Source organism: Staurois parvus, unplaced genomic scaffold (genome assembly GCF_062004578.1).
Source record: "Staurois parvus isolate SC_StPar_1 unplaced genomic scaffold, SC_StPar_1.0 ptg000124l, whole genome shotgun sequence".
NCBI lineage: Eukaryota > Metazoa > Chordata > Amphibia > Anura > Ranidae > Staurois > Staurois parvus.
The window spans coordinates 2,440,833-2,457,400 of record NW_028317920.1 but is presented as its reverse complement, the minus strand read 5'-3'; the positions used below and the strand labels follow the sequence as shown (position 1 = coordinate 2,457,400).

At 36.2% G+C, this 16,568-nt stretch overlaps 1 protein-coding gene across 9 annotated transcripts in view; it reads left to right on the top strand.

The window, feature by feature from the left end:
- Window positions 1–15,749, top strand: part of MITF (melanocyte inducing transcription factor) — a 351,656-nt gene extending 335,907 nt beyond the window's left edge. For all 9 annotated transcript variants that reach the window (XM_089672270.1, XM_089672269.1, XM_089672274.1 and 6 more), the window contains one exon: window positions 1,806–15,749. In XM_089672270.1, the coding sequence (XP_089528396.1) occupies window positions 1,806–2,201 (396 nt within the window). In that variant the 3' untranslated portion in view covers window positions 2,202–15,749. The remainder of the gene's footprint in view (window positions 1–1,805) is intronic.
- The last annotated feature ends 819 nt before the right edge of the window (window positions 15,750–16,568 follow it).

Here is a 16,568-nt window from a genome sequence, read left to right as displayed (position 1 = left end):
TTTAATTAATAACTATAAATAGGGCAATTAAAGAGGTTGTAAACCACTGAAGTGGAAAATGAACAAAGTATATCCTTCTATAGTGTGTGCTTGCCTCCAATGCACTCCAAGGGATTGAGGGGGATAGGGGAGGGGAGCCCCAAGGCATAGCCTATGATTGACAGCTTGAGATTGTGTGGTGGGGTGTGTCCATTCCCTCCACTCACGTATCAGATTACACTCAAGTATCAGATTACACTCAAGTATCAGATTACACTCAGCTCTCCTCTTTGAGCTATGTAATGTGTGATATCAGATCCCTGCCCCCTGCTTCTGGAGGCTGAGAAATACTCTTTGATTTGTGTGCTTTAGAACTCTGTAGAGAAGAGAAGAATGCAGAAGAACAGGCACCACTTTTGTAGGAGGATTTTTTTCACCTCTGTGTATCACTTGAGGCCATTCCCTTCACTGGGTATATGTAAGGGTGTACAACCACTTTTTTTTTATTACTTAAACATATTTTTGTGTGTCAGAACTGGATCTTGGTACCCAAGGTATAACAGCCTTAGCAGGCAATACAATTGTTATGTGTCTCTGAACTGTTTGATGTTCTGAAGGTCAGCATGCAAGGCCAACAATGCTGCTTGGGATATCAGCAAAATCATTATGTATAAGTATCACTACTAGTCCTGTATTTAATAAGGATTGATATCCACCTGAATAATAGGCCTCATTGTAAATGCCCTAAGTCTGCTTACTTGGCAATAAGGTCTCAGACACAATCATCTATAGTGAGGTTCTTTTCTCTAAAGTAAAATAAAGAACGGAGTTCATCTGCACATATTTCAAGACCCTCTATTCTGCTGATTTCACAGGCTAGAACCCTAATAATTATAGTTAGGAATTACAAGGATTTCAGCTAAAACTAATTACAGTAAAGCAAAATGTATTTTATTCACATACTCCAAGTAAAATGAATGCAACTTTTAAAAACATCCAAGATGTCAGACAGCCTCCCTAGTAATGGAACCCTGGGTTATCCTGGGTGGAATACACACAGCTCCTTAGGGATTAAGGTTCTAGTGTTATCTTGATTTTGGTACTCCAAGCCAGGAGAGCTGAGAAGGCTTCTGTGTGGAAAAGGCTTCTGTGTGGACAAGCCACTCACCACCTCTTTTGTGGGAGATAAGTGCAGTTGCTTCCTCTAGAAAAGACACAATATTCCTCTAGAAGCCAACATCCACAAAATTCCTGCTTCTTCCAACAAAGGAAGACAGACATTTCATAGCAACATCCTTTTAAAGTCTTGAAGTGTGGGAATAATAAAAAAATAAACATACATGCAAGCTGTCTTCCTCTGGCTATAAGCCCAAGAACCGAATGAGACATGACCATTGATCGTCCAGTTCTTGGGTCCTCTCTCTGTCAGTCACCTCTCTGCTCTATCCCTGCAGCGATCATTGAAGTGCCGGACAGGAGAGGGGATGGAAGCCGTTACACGTAGTGTAGTTAGCCCCAAGGTGTAGTACATGATCCAGGGCCATGGTCCATTTCCATAGATCCCAGATGCTACAGACCCCTTCAGGAGTATTCCCACCACGACAGGCAAAGCCTGGACCCTATATTGGGACCAGAGTTGTGGACAGTACGAAATTTTTTGACAGATTCACAAAAAAAATTTGCTTACAAAAACTGTATAAAGCAACATATAATGCCACAGCAACAGATTTTGAGTTTATACTTTAATTAATGTATTTTATAGGAAGTGTCACAAAGGTATGTGGTTATCAGATATGGTTGAATTAATGTAATTTCACACCTTTCAGGAACTGGAGATGCAAGCCAGAGCCCATGGACTCTCCATCATGCCTTCCACAGGTCTTTGTTCTTCTGATCTGGTAAATCGAGTCATCAAGCAGGAACCAATGTTGGACAGCTGCAACCAGGAGGTTTTGCAAAACCATCACGATATGTCCGGCACCAGCACCCTGGATCTCACCGACGGTACCATCACCTTTAGCAACAACCTTAGGAACATTAACGACTCCCCCACCACCTACAGCATGCCCGCAAAGATGGGCTCCAAACTGGAAGATATATTCATGGACGATACCCTTTCCCCAAGAGTACACGACACACTTCATTCAGTATCTCCGGGTGCCTCCAAAACAAACAGCAGAAGGAGCAGCATAAGCATGGAAGAAAATGACCATCACTGTTAGCATCTCCTCAATATGCGTTCTTATAGACTTCATATCCTGTATTATTTTTGGAGCATTAGATTTCTAGATAGCTCATTTTCATAGAAGTTTTGCTGCATTTCATCCATAGGCCAGCACTTATGCTTTGTTTGTTTTTTGTTTGTTTTTTTAATTTTTGAATTTTGTAAAGGTTTTTTTGTGTATATTATTACTTGCGTTGCCTCCAAAGTATTGTGCACGATCAATACAATTTTGTACTCATGGACACAATGGATTGTCTTAGCTATTTAAAACAAGCATGGGCAACTTAAAGCTTTTTAGGGGTTGATTAACTCCTAGTTGGAGCATAATTGGCCAGCCAGAGTTGTGCGGGGCATGCCGGTTCCTGGGGGTTTCTGAACAAAGGGTAAGCTGAAAGGTTGGCTATACCTACTTTAAACCACTAACATTGTTTCAGAGGCAATGTACCTGTGTATTTGAGTTGGGTTTGCAATACACCATGTCAATACAATTTATGGCAATGAATGTACAGAAACCAAATATCTGTTTGCAAAAGAGTAGATTCCATTGTGCTGCCTTAATTACATGGTCAAGGGAGGTTTGTTTAGAACTTTTGTTTGAGAAAATGCTTGAAGGAAACAATAAGAAAAAATATAGTACGTGCTGTAATAGGTACTTATGTAAAATACCAAGGATTTAGGTAGTACTGTATTATAAGGAGTTGTGACCATAACTAGTAGCTAAATTCTTCCAGCTTGGTTTTTTTTTAGTTGTTTTCTTCCTTTATTAAAATATCTCAGGATTTAATGTTTTTTCAGGTCCATCCATTAATCTGACTAGTCATCTGATCCTGTAATTTTTGAAAGAGATCCAGAATGTTTGAACGAAAACTCCATAGAAGCTTTTCATTGGGTGTGAGAGTCACTGGGAATCTAATCCAGAATGGCTTTTTCATTCACCATTTATAGTCAAATGTATAATCCAACTACAATGAAATTGTATTTATTCCCACCTTAGCCATAAATAGTGGACACATTCAGATATGTATTACTCGTTCCATATCCAGAGTGTTCAGCTGCTGTCTCATGTTTTCTGCAGACCAGCCAGATATTTAAGACATTGCCATAGTTTTAAGACCCTATATGCTTCCCTTTCCTTTACATCAGGGGTCTACAAACCTTCTAAGCAAAGGGCCAGTTTCCTTTCCTTAAGGCTTTAAGGGGGCCGGACTGTGGCCAATGGGAATAAAAAAATCACAGTTATCAGTGCCTCATCATTGGGTTTAGGAATAGTGAGAAGGAGGAATAGTGCCCAATTGTTCCTATCAATGAAAAGAATAGTGTCCCATTGATGGTGTCAGTAGGGGGAATGGTGCCACATCATTGGTGTCAACTGGCAAAATAGTGCCCCGAGGGCCAAATAAAGTCACGCAAATAGCCACAGTTTGGAGACCGCTGCTTTAAATTAAAGAATATTCAGTTATTCAGCCCAACTGAAATTCTTCTTCAACATTTTTTATGAATGCCCCACGTAGCTCAACAATAACTGTATCCCAACAAAGTGGAGGCATTATCCCATAATAACACCACTTTTTTTAATTGCTGTGTTTATTTTATCCTTTAAAATGTGCCTATTTTATTAGCTATTAAATTATAAGACTTGGATCTAAAAGTTGTTCTCGTCACACATAACAGAAGGAAAAAAGACAAACTACTATTGTAGGGGATTCTTGTAGAAACACCTTCAAATTTTTCTGTCCATGGTGGGGTAAATAGTACAGAAATGTTGGAGTGTTGCCTAGGGCCGCCAATCAAATATTTCTGTATTGTTTTCCATTGAGGCTTTACAGTGCAGACTAACACACCATTGGCAGGCAACGATGACATTACAACTTCTCTTCTTCAATATTTATCCTCACTAGTACTTTCATCTGCCTCACTTCATGTCCAACTCAAGTTGATGTCTGTGCCATAATTACTGCCTTAATGTAAAATGGATGGAGAGGCTAAAGATGATAAGTAGTCATGTATTGGTGATTTTCTGCAAAATACTCATTTGTTGCAATGCATTTTGGTGTGAAGTTGCTGTAATTATTTTTTAAGGCATAACTGTATTTTATGTAAATTAAATTGAGGTATGCAATAAGCAGACATGGGCTGCCTTTAGCAATATATGAGTACATTGCCACTCCCAAATTACTGGACCTTTCATGCATCATTTAGGTTAGAGTTACATGGGTGACCATTGATTGGATAATTGCGCAGCCATGGGTGCTGCAATGTGTGCAATTTTTACTTTGGAATGGGAATTTACACTCAGCTTAGTGAATAAGGGGAAGGTGTGCTGGTTTCTATCATCCAATCATGGGCAAGCAAAAATACTGTTTTTATTCCTTGCACAAGATTGGGTATTCATGGCAAGTGAATTTTCAACATTATTACAAAGGTAAGTGAAAATCCCCTTGCAAAGTGAAAATGCACTTTGCAAAATAGACATGCTTTATTCCTTTAGTAAATCACCCACAATTTATTCAAAAACAGGTGACTGATCCATAGTGATTTTAGCTACGTGATCAGGGGTCATGTAAAGCAAAACAGAGGGCGCAGATACAAGTGTAGTATGAGAAAGTCTTTATTCAAATAAAAAACAGCCAAATAGGCACTCACATGATGAAGCAGTATCTCAAAGCTGTCAGCCACAACATGATCAGAGGTTGCTCATGTATCTCTAGCCTAGAGTCTCTAATGTCTCTGCTACTATAAATGGTGTTGTGCTGGGTTTAAAAGCTGCAGGTATGTTGGCAGGCTCTGCTTCATGCTAACCCACAGATGATTATGGCCAGCAAAATACTTCCCCTGCACCTTTGCCTTTAGTTGGCATTCAGTAGGCTCTAAGCTTTGTGCACAGGACACACACTGCAGAAGTGCAATATTTGGAGGTTCTTATTTATTGACTACATTAGCCTGATGTATCCTTTTCTGCATTTCAATAAACCTTACAGGTGAACTTCAGCCTCACATTCAGTCTTGCACAATTGCACAAGATCTTCTCCTGTGCCAAAATAAATTTTTATGATTTCACACTGTGAGCTTCCTACAGCGTGCATTAGAAGCTGCAGCAAGTCCCATAGAACCCACCTCATTTCCTGGCAGGAGCATCATCTAGCTTTTTCATTCCCAGCCTGATCTGTCCTTGATCCGCCCTTTTAATTATTGCATTTCAGTTCTTTCAATCGTGTAGGCTCAGCATCACATGTGGATGTTATCGAGGGGAATCAGCATGCAAATGAACCCTGCCTAGGAATGCCTACTTCTCCAGACTGACATCCCTTCGTTAAGGCATTTTGATAAATTCATAACTCTTCCCAAGTGCCAACCAACTGCTTGCATCAGAGATGAGGGTTCTTGAGTGGGATACTAAGGCTGGGTGATGTGAGGTTTTTAGGAACTATGTACATCACACTACTTCTCCTTCCCACCAGCCATGATCTACCTGCATTGCATAAAAAAGCCCAGAGACCTAGTAATGAAGTCATGCTGCCCCTTCCCACCAGCCATGATCTACCTGCATTGCATAAAAAAGCCCAGAGACCTAGTAATGAAGTCATGCTGCCCCTTCCCACCAGCCATGATCTACCTGCATTGCATAAAAAAGCCCAGAGACCTAGTAATGAAGTCATGCTACCCCTTCCCACCAGTCATGATCTACCTGCATTGCATAAAAAAGCCCAGAGACCTAGTAATGAAGTCATGCTGCCCCTTCCCTTCAGCCATGATGTACCTGCATAGAAGAGCACAGAAACCAAGTAATACAGTCACTCAGTCTATATTAATCATTTCATTAGTATATTACTTTGGGTGAAAGGGAAAACTAGGGAAGGCAAAATATAAGTAAACTTCATTTTTAATTTAAATAGTGCCAAATTGTTCTAGAAATTAGATGGTGCTGCTCTGAGGACAATATGTATTTTGGCATGAGAATACTCCCGAATTGCAATACAATTTGTCCATTCTATGCGGTGCCATATTGTTTCAGTAACTGCTCTGTTCAATGGAAATTCTTCACCCAATTTTGGCAAAAATGCTTTTCTTGAAAAATTGTACAGATACAACCAATGAGAACGTTGGAGTTTTCCTTCAACTGTATTGGAGTGATGCAACACAAGAGTTAACCAATCATGCAAAAAATATATTAAAAGTTATTTATAAATGCTGTATGTTGTTCATAACATCTATTTAGATTCCTTGTGAAAATCTTTATGCCTTTTGTAAAATTAATGCTTCCACTTTTTCAATTTTTCCTCCAATTTTTATCATTCATTTTTCCTGTTAATAAAATAAGGAAATAGAAAGATTTTGGTAACTGAAATGATCCAAAACATCCCTGAACAGCATGAAATTAACCTTTTAAAAATATTCTATTTGGAATATGTGATTCTACATCTTTGGATGTTTCTCAACAACATATAGGGTTTTCTGTTGCCTCTGGTGCTTTACCAACCAGATTCGTAGTGCTGTCTTAGTAGCTAAGACAGTGGTGTTGATTTACTAAAGGAGTATTTATTTAAATGGGTGAATAGGGTAAAGCTATTTCCTAAACTTTGTATTTAATTTTTAATAAAATAGTGAAGGGTTAGTGCCTTTGTCAAGTTTTCATTGCCGCTTGTGTGCCTATTGAGGAGATTTACCTTTACTTCCTTTCAAGACAGGAACTGATGGGAAATCTATCCAATGAGGACAGAGCTTGTACTGCTTACTGTGCCTTTCTGTCCCAGTGACTACTGCATTCCCTGTTTCTTGCAAGGGTGTCAAAGGGACAGAGAGTGCAAAAAAAATCTCCCCAATGCGGTCATAGAAAAAAAAATAAACATTTTAACTTACTATATCAAAAACTAAAAAAAAAAATATGGATGGAGCTAAGATTTGAGCTAAGTGAAAATTCATGTTTCAAAATAAAGTTCTGTACTCCTTTAGTAAATCAATGCCAGTCAATCCCAGGAGGGTAGGTAGCAGTGAAATTGTGGCAATTTGGGGGTTGCCAAGATACAACATGCCTCAGTGGACAACATTTTTTGAATAAAAAGATAAACAAATTTCAGAAATGTACTTAGCACTTAGCCAAATCATTTGCCAAGTCTTTGTCCTTATTGAGGAAATATTGGGTGTGTACATAAAAATGGGACTACACTTATGTTTCATCATAACTTTTAAACAGTGTTAAAGTGACCACACATGGATCTGAATATGTCTGGTTCAGTAAGGTTTCGATACGTGTATGGGAATCCTGGTTGTACAGAAGTCAATCCACTGATCAACTTCTCTACAACCATCCTGTCAGGTTTTTCCTGATCGATCAGTGCTACCGGCTGTAGCCAGCAGTACTGATCAGTGTATTCTGATGGGGAAAGTCTCCCAGTGGGACAGGCTCAGCGGGAAGGATTCCTCCATCCACATCAATTGTGTTGAGGGAAAATCAGGTCTATTTTTTTTTTCATTCAACATGCTGTTTGAACAAAAAAAAAAAAGAATAATGTATAGCCTGCCATAGTTGGCCACTGAATGCAAAAAATTAGATATTTGAGAAGGAGTTAACAGCATCTAATTTTAAATAGGGCTAGACAAATCAGAGGGGGTAAAATGTCTGTCCAAACCAGGGGTGGACTGACAACTCATGGGGCCCCTGGGTAATAGGGGATCATGGGGCCCCTGTGTCCTTGCCCACACTCAAACAAAGCCTATAAAAGGTACCAAGGGCATTTCATGGGGCCCCCTACTGACCCCGGGCCCTCGGGCAGTGGAATAATCAGTCCGCCCCTGGTCCAACCTCACTTGCATACCTGCCCCTATGTTCTTCCTTCATTCTCTTTTTAGTAGTACAACTCAAAATAGCTCTTCAGACAGATTTGATATTCTTGTCCTCTAGAAAAACCCCTTTTGACCCTAGAGTCACCAGACAAAAATGGGGGTTTGGTCAAAGTTGGCCACATTTGGGGCTTTTGTTATCTGGATGTACATTTCTACTTGTGTTATTTAGCTGATGACAGTACTACCTTTCCCTAAGTGCCAAAGAGACATGTTTTAAATGTTGCCATATATATAAATTAAGAGGGAGAGAGAGAGATCTAAAAAAAAGGCAGTTGTGTAGAAAGCCTTACAGTATTAGATATAGAGGATGTAAAGAGGCACTACACCCAATTTTCTCACAAAAACTGCACATTTCAGACAACTGCCAATTACTGATTGATCTGTGCAAAATAACTGTCTGTATCCCAACTAAATTACTTATAAAAGTAATTATTATGCTTTTATTTGAAATTGCATATTTCTTATATTATATTTGAAAATATGTTGAGCAGCATGAGAAATGTTTTGGTAACCTTTTTTGGTTAAAGTATTTTTGAAAGTTGATATCCTGTTGAACTTTGCTTTGTACCATTGAACAAATAGAAAAAAAATCCATACAACAGACGACCGTAATTTATGGGATAATGCTGTTAAACCATTTTTCATTATTTTTTAGTTTTATCCTTTTTTTGGCTATTTTTTTCTTGACAAATTCGGGGATAAAATTGCACCTTTTATATTACACGGTTTGAAAAATTGCAACTGTAAAGTGCAGCATTTTGCTTTTTTTTTTTGTTTATCAGTTCATTGTGTCCATTTCAGTATGTAAAGAATGTTTATTTAAAAATCACGACAGATACATTAGGGAATATTTTGTATAGCTATACTTGGAAATGCGGGATAGGATTTTCAGACTTAGTGCTTTTAGATCTTCTAGAAAAAAATATAAAACTATTTATTTTTAGAGGTACGTTAAAATTGTTTGAAATCTGAAGATATTTTGGTGTTTATTCTGATTCTGTTTTTTTTTGGTAATGTGAATATTAAATGCATTTTATGCAATTTACTGCAGTCTTATCAGAAGGTGTTCTAAAAGAAGTTGATATATCTTCAGATAACTGTTACTTAACTATCTATTTGAATTTATTATACATCTACTGTATGTTGTAAAGGTAGCTTTGATGTATTAATTATTAACGTAGATCTATGCAATAACAGTAGTTACAAGTGTAATTTGATCAAAATTTGCTATATAGAGAGGGCTGGTGTATTTTTGGTATACAGTAGCCTATTTTATTTTGCTGTAGCAACAAGCACTAGTCTTGTAGTAGAAAAACTAAATTCTGTCATTCAGAATGAAGTGCCTTAAATTATAGTCTATTTTGTTTGGACTCGCACTGACTGAAGTGTGCTTAGTGAAATCTATTGGGATAGTTCAGTAAATGACGATCATGAGTGTTACTTAGATGTACTTATTACACAGAATTTCTGTGCTAAATTTGAATGTTTTTGAATATGTTGTCATCCTTAAAACACAAGATGTGCCAATGTTCACACAGCCAACTAGAAATCTTTTTAATGAAAAAAAAAAAATCAGTCAATTGTATATAAAGCTTTTTCTTTATTAGCGTGAAAGATGAAAAAAATGTAATTTGTTAAACTAGTTTCCAAAGCACAGACTTTTGAAATGTAACTTCTGGCCTTCTGTGTTGTTTCAGTCTGTAGGAGATTCTCTCAGTTGTGTACTTTGACCAAAAAAGACAATTACAAGGAAGTAAGGAATTTTCAAATGTATTGCTACATAGTATTTTTTTTTATTTTTAAGAAAATTTACAAAAGACAATCCTGACGTAATTTAACAATAAATAACTTTACATTTAAATTTTAAAATGTGCACAGATTTGAAGCAAATCAAACAATACATTTTATTTATTTAGAAAAATTAAAATTTCCTTTGACACAGAAGGGCTGATTTCCTAAAGGAGTGGAACATGTTTACATAGTAAAGTATATTTTCATTTATATTTTTTTAAAGGGAAGTTGACAGTTGTTGACAAATGCTCATCATATCATGCACAGGTGAATTTTGCCTTGCTCATGATTGGCTGATTGAAGCAAAGACAACTTCACTTTATTCACTGTGCTAAATAAACATTTCCTCCTGCTCTAGGAAATGGTCTCTGATGAAAAGTATATTTTTTCTTGTATTAAGTATGCATTTGTTATATATTTATTGTTTGAATATTTTCATGCGTTTATCTGATAAAAGTCAAATCTTTTTTTTGTTATTTTTTTTTTAAATAAATTACATAGTTGTATCCTAAAATATTGGAGTACTAAATATTGGAGTACTAAAAGTCCACAAGGCCTGCATTTTGTCTCAGAGATCAATAAATATGTATTTTTAACAAATCTCCTTTTCCTATTTTGTGGTATTAGCAAAGCTATATTAAACCATCCACTTTACTTTCACTGCATGAAAAATCTAAAGAAAAACTATCAGGAAAGATCATTAATATAAAGAAACAGAATTCCTGTGAATTTATAAATGCTTAACATTTTACAGTCATTGAGAAGGTTGTTATGCCCCACATTCATAATTCCTATTAATAAAGTGTTTTAATAATTAACAGTTTAAAATGTGCAAGTAGTTTTTTTAATGGTATTTCCAAAAAAAAAGATTATTGATGCAGGTAACTAATGCTTAATGAAATATGAATTTAAAAACAAATGATATTCAGCAATTGTTGTATCTGCTAATGGAAATATAAAGTAGATAAAACTTTGCAGATCCTGTTTTAAAAATAAATCCGAAATAAGTAAGTGCAATTATTAGAAGACAGGAAAATAAACAGTGTAATAAGACATGCTTGCAGGGTGATTTTCTGAAGAACAGAAGGTATATGATGTGCTTCTCTAAACATCTGATGAAATAAGTAAAAAACAAGATTTTACTTAAAATGTACCTTATTTTTATGTGGGAATGCTAGTTTATTTGTTTTCATCACACATTTGTTTTGAGCCCTACATTGTCAGGCAAATTTTGGTTTAGTTAATGTTTGTATTATAACATTTTCCTGGCTGGTTATGTTGCCAAAATTAATTTAAATAAATAGAAAAATCAACCCTAATTTGGATATCATTTGAAAGTAAATCTGCATTTTCTACTCATAATTAAAAAAATTGTACTAAGCTTCTTAAATAGAAAAAAAAATAAAAAATATAATAATTTCTTACATAACATTAAAACACAAGATGTGCCAATGTTCACACAGCCAACTAGAGATCTTTTTAATGAAAAAAAAAATCAGTCAATTGTATATAAAGCTTTTTCTTTATTAGCGTGAAAGATGAAAAAAAAATTCATTTGTTAAACTAGTTTTCAAAGCACAGACTTTTGAAATGTAACTTCTGGCCTTCTGTGTTGTTTCAGTCTGTAGGAGATTCTCTCAGTTGTGTATTTTGACCATACAAGACAATTACAAGGAAGTAAGGAATTTAATTAAATAGAAAAATCAACACTAATTTGGATATCATTTGAAAGTAAATCTGCATTTTCTAATCATAATTAAAAAAATTGTACTAAGCTTCTTAAATAGAAAAAAAAAATATATAATAATTTCGTACATAACATTAAAACACAAGACGTGCCAATATTCACACAGCCAACTAGAAATCTTTTTAATGAAAAAAAATCAGTCAATTGTATATAAAGCTTTTTGTTTATTAGCGTGAAAGATGAAAAAAATGTCATTTGTTAAACTAGTTTTCAAAGCACAGACTTTTGAAATGTAACTTCTGGCCTTCTGTGTTGTTTCAGTCTGTAGGAGATTCTCTCAGTTGTGTTCTTTGACCAAAAAAGACAATTACAAGGAAGTAAGGAATTTAAATAAATAGAAAAATCAACAATAATTTGGATATTATTTGAAAGTAAATCTGCATTTTCTAATCATAATTAAAAAAATTGTACTAAGCTTCTTAAATAGAAAAAAAAAATATATATAATAATTTCTTACATAACATTAAAACACAAGATGTGCCAATGTTCACACAGCCAACTAGAAATCTTTTTAATGAAAAAAAATCAGTCAATTGTATATAAAGCTTTTTGTTTATTAGCGTGAAAGATGAAAAAAATGTCATTTGTTAAACTAGTTTTCAAAGCACAGACTTTTGAAATGTAACTTCTGGCCTTCTGTGTTGTTTCAGTCTGTAGGAGATTCTCTCAGTTGTGTTCTTTGACCAAAAAAGACAATTGCAAGGAAGTAAGGAATTTAAATTAATAGAAAAATCAACACTAATTTGGATATCATTTGAAAGTAAATCTGCATTTTCTAATCATAATTAAAAAAATTGTACTAAGCTTCTTATATAGAAAAAAGTTAAAAAGAATACTAATTTCTTACACAACATTTCATTTCAGGAAATCATCAATCTAGGTCAACACTGTATTCAAATCATCTATTTTTAATTGGTTAAACATTGAATAATATCCATCAGCCAGCCGCAGCACAGTATAGTTTTGCAATCAGATTCTGCAATTAATATGCAGAATTGAAAATCGTTTTGCAAAACTGCTAGAGCCTGGGATACAGTAAAATGTAATACTTTATATACTAAGCATGTTTAAAGTGTATGTAAAGACAAAACATTTTTAGAGTATAAAACCCTTCTCAGATTATGATTTCTGTATGTGTTTCTGCATGGGACAGTCAACCTACTGTATATGTTTGTATTGGTGACCATTACCTTTCTTTTACAAAGAATTTTATTATAGAATATAGAATAGATAGCAGCAGAGAGTCAGTCAAAAACAGATGCATTGAGCAACATGAATAAAACATACAAGGTAATCAAGGAATATTACAGAATATGTGACTGATGGAGAGACATAAAAATAAACTGTGTACACAAGTGCCGTGTATTGAAAAAGAGAAGAAGAGAGAAAAAAAAAAAGGGGGAGAAAACAATAAGTTGCAAAAATGGTAGACATTTAGGGGTTTATTTACTAAAGCTGGAGAGTCCAAAATCAGACTCCCTTCTGCATAGAAACCAATCAGCTTCTAACCTCAGCTTGTTCAATGAAGCTTTGGCAATGAAACCTGGAACCTGATTGGTTTCTATGCAGAAGGGAGTCTGATTTTGGACTCTCCAGCTTTAGTAAATAAACCCTTTAGAGACCAATGACAATATAAACTCTAAGGAAAAAGTGTCACTATATCAGCATACAGAAAGCGGAGAAAATATGAGATGGAGCCTCTTCGAATGCAGATAGGTACTCCACACGCTGGGCTCTCGATGGAGTCCAGCATAAGTATATAGTATTGCTGGTACGGCACTCAAAGCAATAATCACAATCAGCACAAATAGCATAAAAGCGGACTAAACAAAAGGAAAGAGAGGAACGAAGAGAAAGGAGACAAAAACAAAAAAAGGCTCCAGGGGGAGCGCAACAGAAAAAAAAAGAAAAATAAACTAATGTGTAAATTTTATATAGACAGAAGGGACTGGTCGAATGGTGACCATTACCTTTCATACAAAAAGTGATAGGAAAGCCTAAATTTTAAAATTTTTACAAAAATAAGAGGTGAGGGAAAATCTTCCTTAGAGTTTAAAAGTGTTACAACCACCATCAGATTTTTTTTTCTGCCTGTGTCTTTACTTTCAATATTCACCTTTTATACTTGTTCTGATGATCATTGATATAGAATTGAAGGAAGGGTAAATCTTCTGTTAGGAACAACTATAACACAGATGACAAATGTCTAAGAGGGCAGTTCCCTGATCGGACCATCCATTGTTTGCCAGGGGGAATCGGATGTAAACGGACATGTATCCGTTTACACCCACCTGCATCCAATCCACTAACAATAGATGGAGGGGGATCTGTTCCCCATCCATCTAGCTCAGGGGTGTCAAACTGGTGGCCAGCTGTTGTGAAACTACAAGCCCCATCATGCCTCAGCCTTTGGGAGTCATGTTTGTAACTGTCAGTTCTTGCAATGCCTCATGGGATTTGTAGTTTGGCAACAGCTGGAGGGCACCAGTTTGACACCCGTGATAGCAGAATAGATCAGATGACAGTCGTATGTAAGCAGACAAGTGATAGTTTACATCCGACCGCCCCATAGAGAGCAGCACAAGCGGAGCGGACATGAACTTGTCATCCGCCTGCTCAGTGGGTATCAGCGGACAGATTCCTTGCTGACCAGGGGGATCCGCTTGGCGGAGTCCACCTGCGTGAAAGGAGCCTTACTCCTGTTGTGTATCTGAGACAGGAATTGAAGGAAAATCTTGTTGATGGAAAAATAATTATAGGTGTCCTAATTCTTTTCTTTATCCAAAACAAAAAAAAAATTTTTTTGCCTTACATACACTTTAAATATTTTTGTCAAATCCAACTACAGATCTACCTGGATACAAATAAATGAAAAGAAGGAATTTGTCTTTGTGTATTATGTTATAACCCTTGAGTAAGCTCCACTAACATGTAGGCTAGCAAATAATATTCCAAAGTGTTAAGGAGGAATAGGAGAACAAAACAAGGGATATTAGCTATTACCTAAGGTAGCTTAATAATTATTTCACCAGCCAATATTTTTCCTTTTTGGTTAGCTAAAAAAAATCTGCCTAAGAAATTAACAATGAATGTATACACATTTTTTTCCCTGTAATTAAGCAATAATTGTGTTGGGGGTTATCTTCTGTACAGGGGCGGACTGACCATTTGGAAATTCGGGCACTGCCCGAGGGCCCGGAGTCAGTAGGGGGCCCCATGAGATGCCCCTGGTACCTTTTTCATAGGTTTTTTTGAGTTTGGGCAAGGACACAGAGGCCCCATGATCCCCTATTGCCCGGGGGCCCCATGAGTTGTCAGTCCGCCCCTGCTTCTGTACTGTGCCTTTAAAAAGACTCCATCGTGGTTGGTTGGTATGGCGACTCTAGTGAAATGGATCATTTCAAAAAGAGTGGAGTTTGACTAGTTAAATCATGCCTTGTTCATTGGATCTTCCACTAAAATTGAGACTTGCTGGACATGTCTCAGTGTTCTCCATGTTTCTGGCAAAGGAATAGTTGGCTCTAAGAATTCTTCAACTTGTGTGCTTGCCCACTGAGGTGAAGGGTGAGAGGATTGGTTGTGGATATTTCTGGAAAACAATATGTAGAATGTTGCAGTGGAAGGAATTGCAATATTGCAGTTTATTGAAAGTGTATCTAAAGCCAATTTAATAAAAAAAAAAAAAAAGACCCGCTTTTAACCATTCCATGCAGTATCAGAAATGAAAAAAAAAACAGTTTTGGTTTTGATTTACCTTAACTGGTTAAACTTTACCTATTTCTGTTCATTTTACTTATTTTTACAGTAGATGGAATTTTCATTTTCTCTTTTTCTTTACCAAAAACAGTCTTACGTGTCTTGCTGTCCAATTGGCACTGTACCTATAGAGAATGTATACAAAGCACAAAAAGACCACTTTTTTTTTTTTTCCAAATAAACTGCACTAGAACAAACAGAATACGTGCTAGTATGTACACCTTGAATTTTTTGGGGTAACACAAAAGAGATGTATCTGCTTTGTACTGTAACATGTAGTTAATGTACACAACTGGCTGCTTTTGGCAGTGTCAATGTGTATGAGGTTCTTATCTCTGTATGGTATGGATCAATATTATTGTATCTGACTATTGTTATTGATAGAAGGAATAAAGAATTTGGTTTTTCACATTTGTGGATCCATTGTTACGTTAATAAAAAATTAAAAAAAACACTTATTTTGCTTTCCATTTCATACTTACATAGTTACATAGTTAGTCTGGCTGAAAAAAGACAAAAGTCCATCCAGTTCAACCATTAAAAATTTTTTTTAATTTTTAAAAAATATATATTTTTAGTCACCTACCTACAGGGTTACACAACTTTTTTTCGTAAATATTGATACATTTTTATTGGGTACAACAGCAAACTTCCAACAATCCAGCACTATGATACATTTATTTATTTCAGGCAGGGGCGGACTGACCATTTGGAAACCCGGGCACTGCCCGAGGGCCCGGGGTCAGTAGGGGGCCCCATGAGATGCCCCTGGTACCTTTTTCATAGGCTTTTTGGGTTTGGTCAAGGACACAGGGGCTCCATGATCCCCTATTGCCCGGGGGCCCCATGAGTTGTCAGTCCGCCCCTGATTTCAGGTACTTATATAGCGCCGTCAATTTACGCAGCGCTTTTACACATATATATTGTACATTCACATCAGTCCCTAACCCTCAAGGGGTGTACATGGCATAAACAGGTTCAATAAAAAGGATCCATACAAATGTAAACTGGATCGAGTACATAGAATAATCCTCGAGGTAGAAGGGTCCCTCTGGTATGTAGTGCAAGTACATTGACCTATGGTAAATAGGCAGCATAATCCTAGTCTAGTAAAGCAATTAACAAGAAGGTAATGAAAAAACGCCCAGGTATTGCTCTGCTGGGATACTCATTTTGCTTAAAAAAGAACATAACTTGGAAAATTATGACAAAGCCCAACCACAACACATC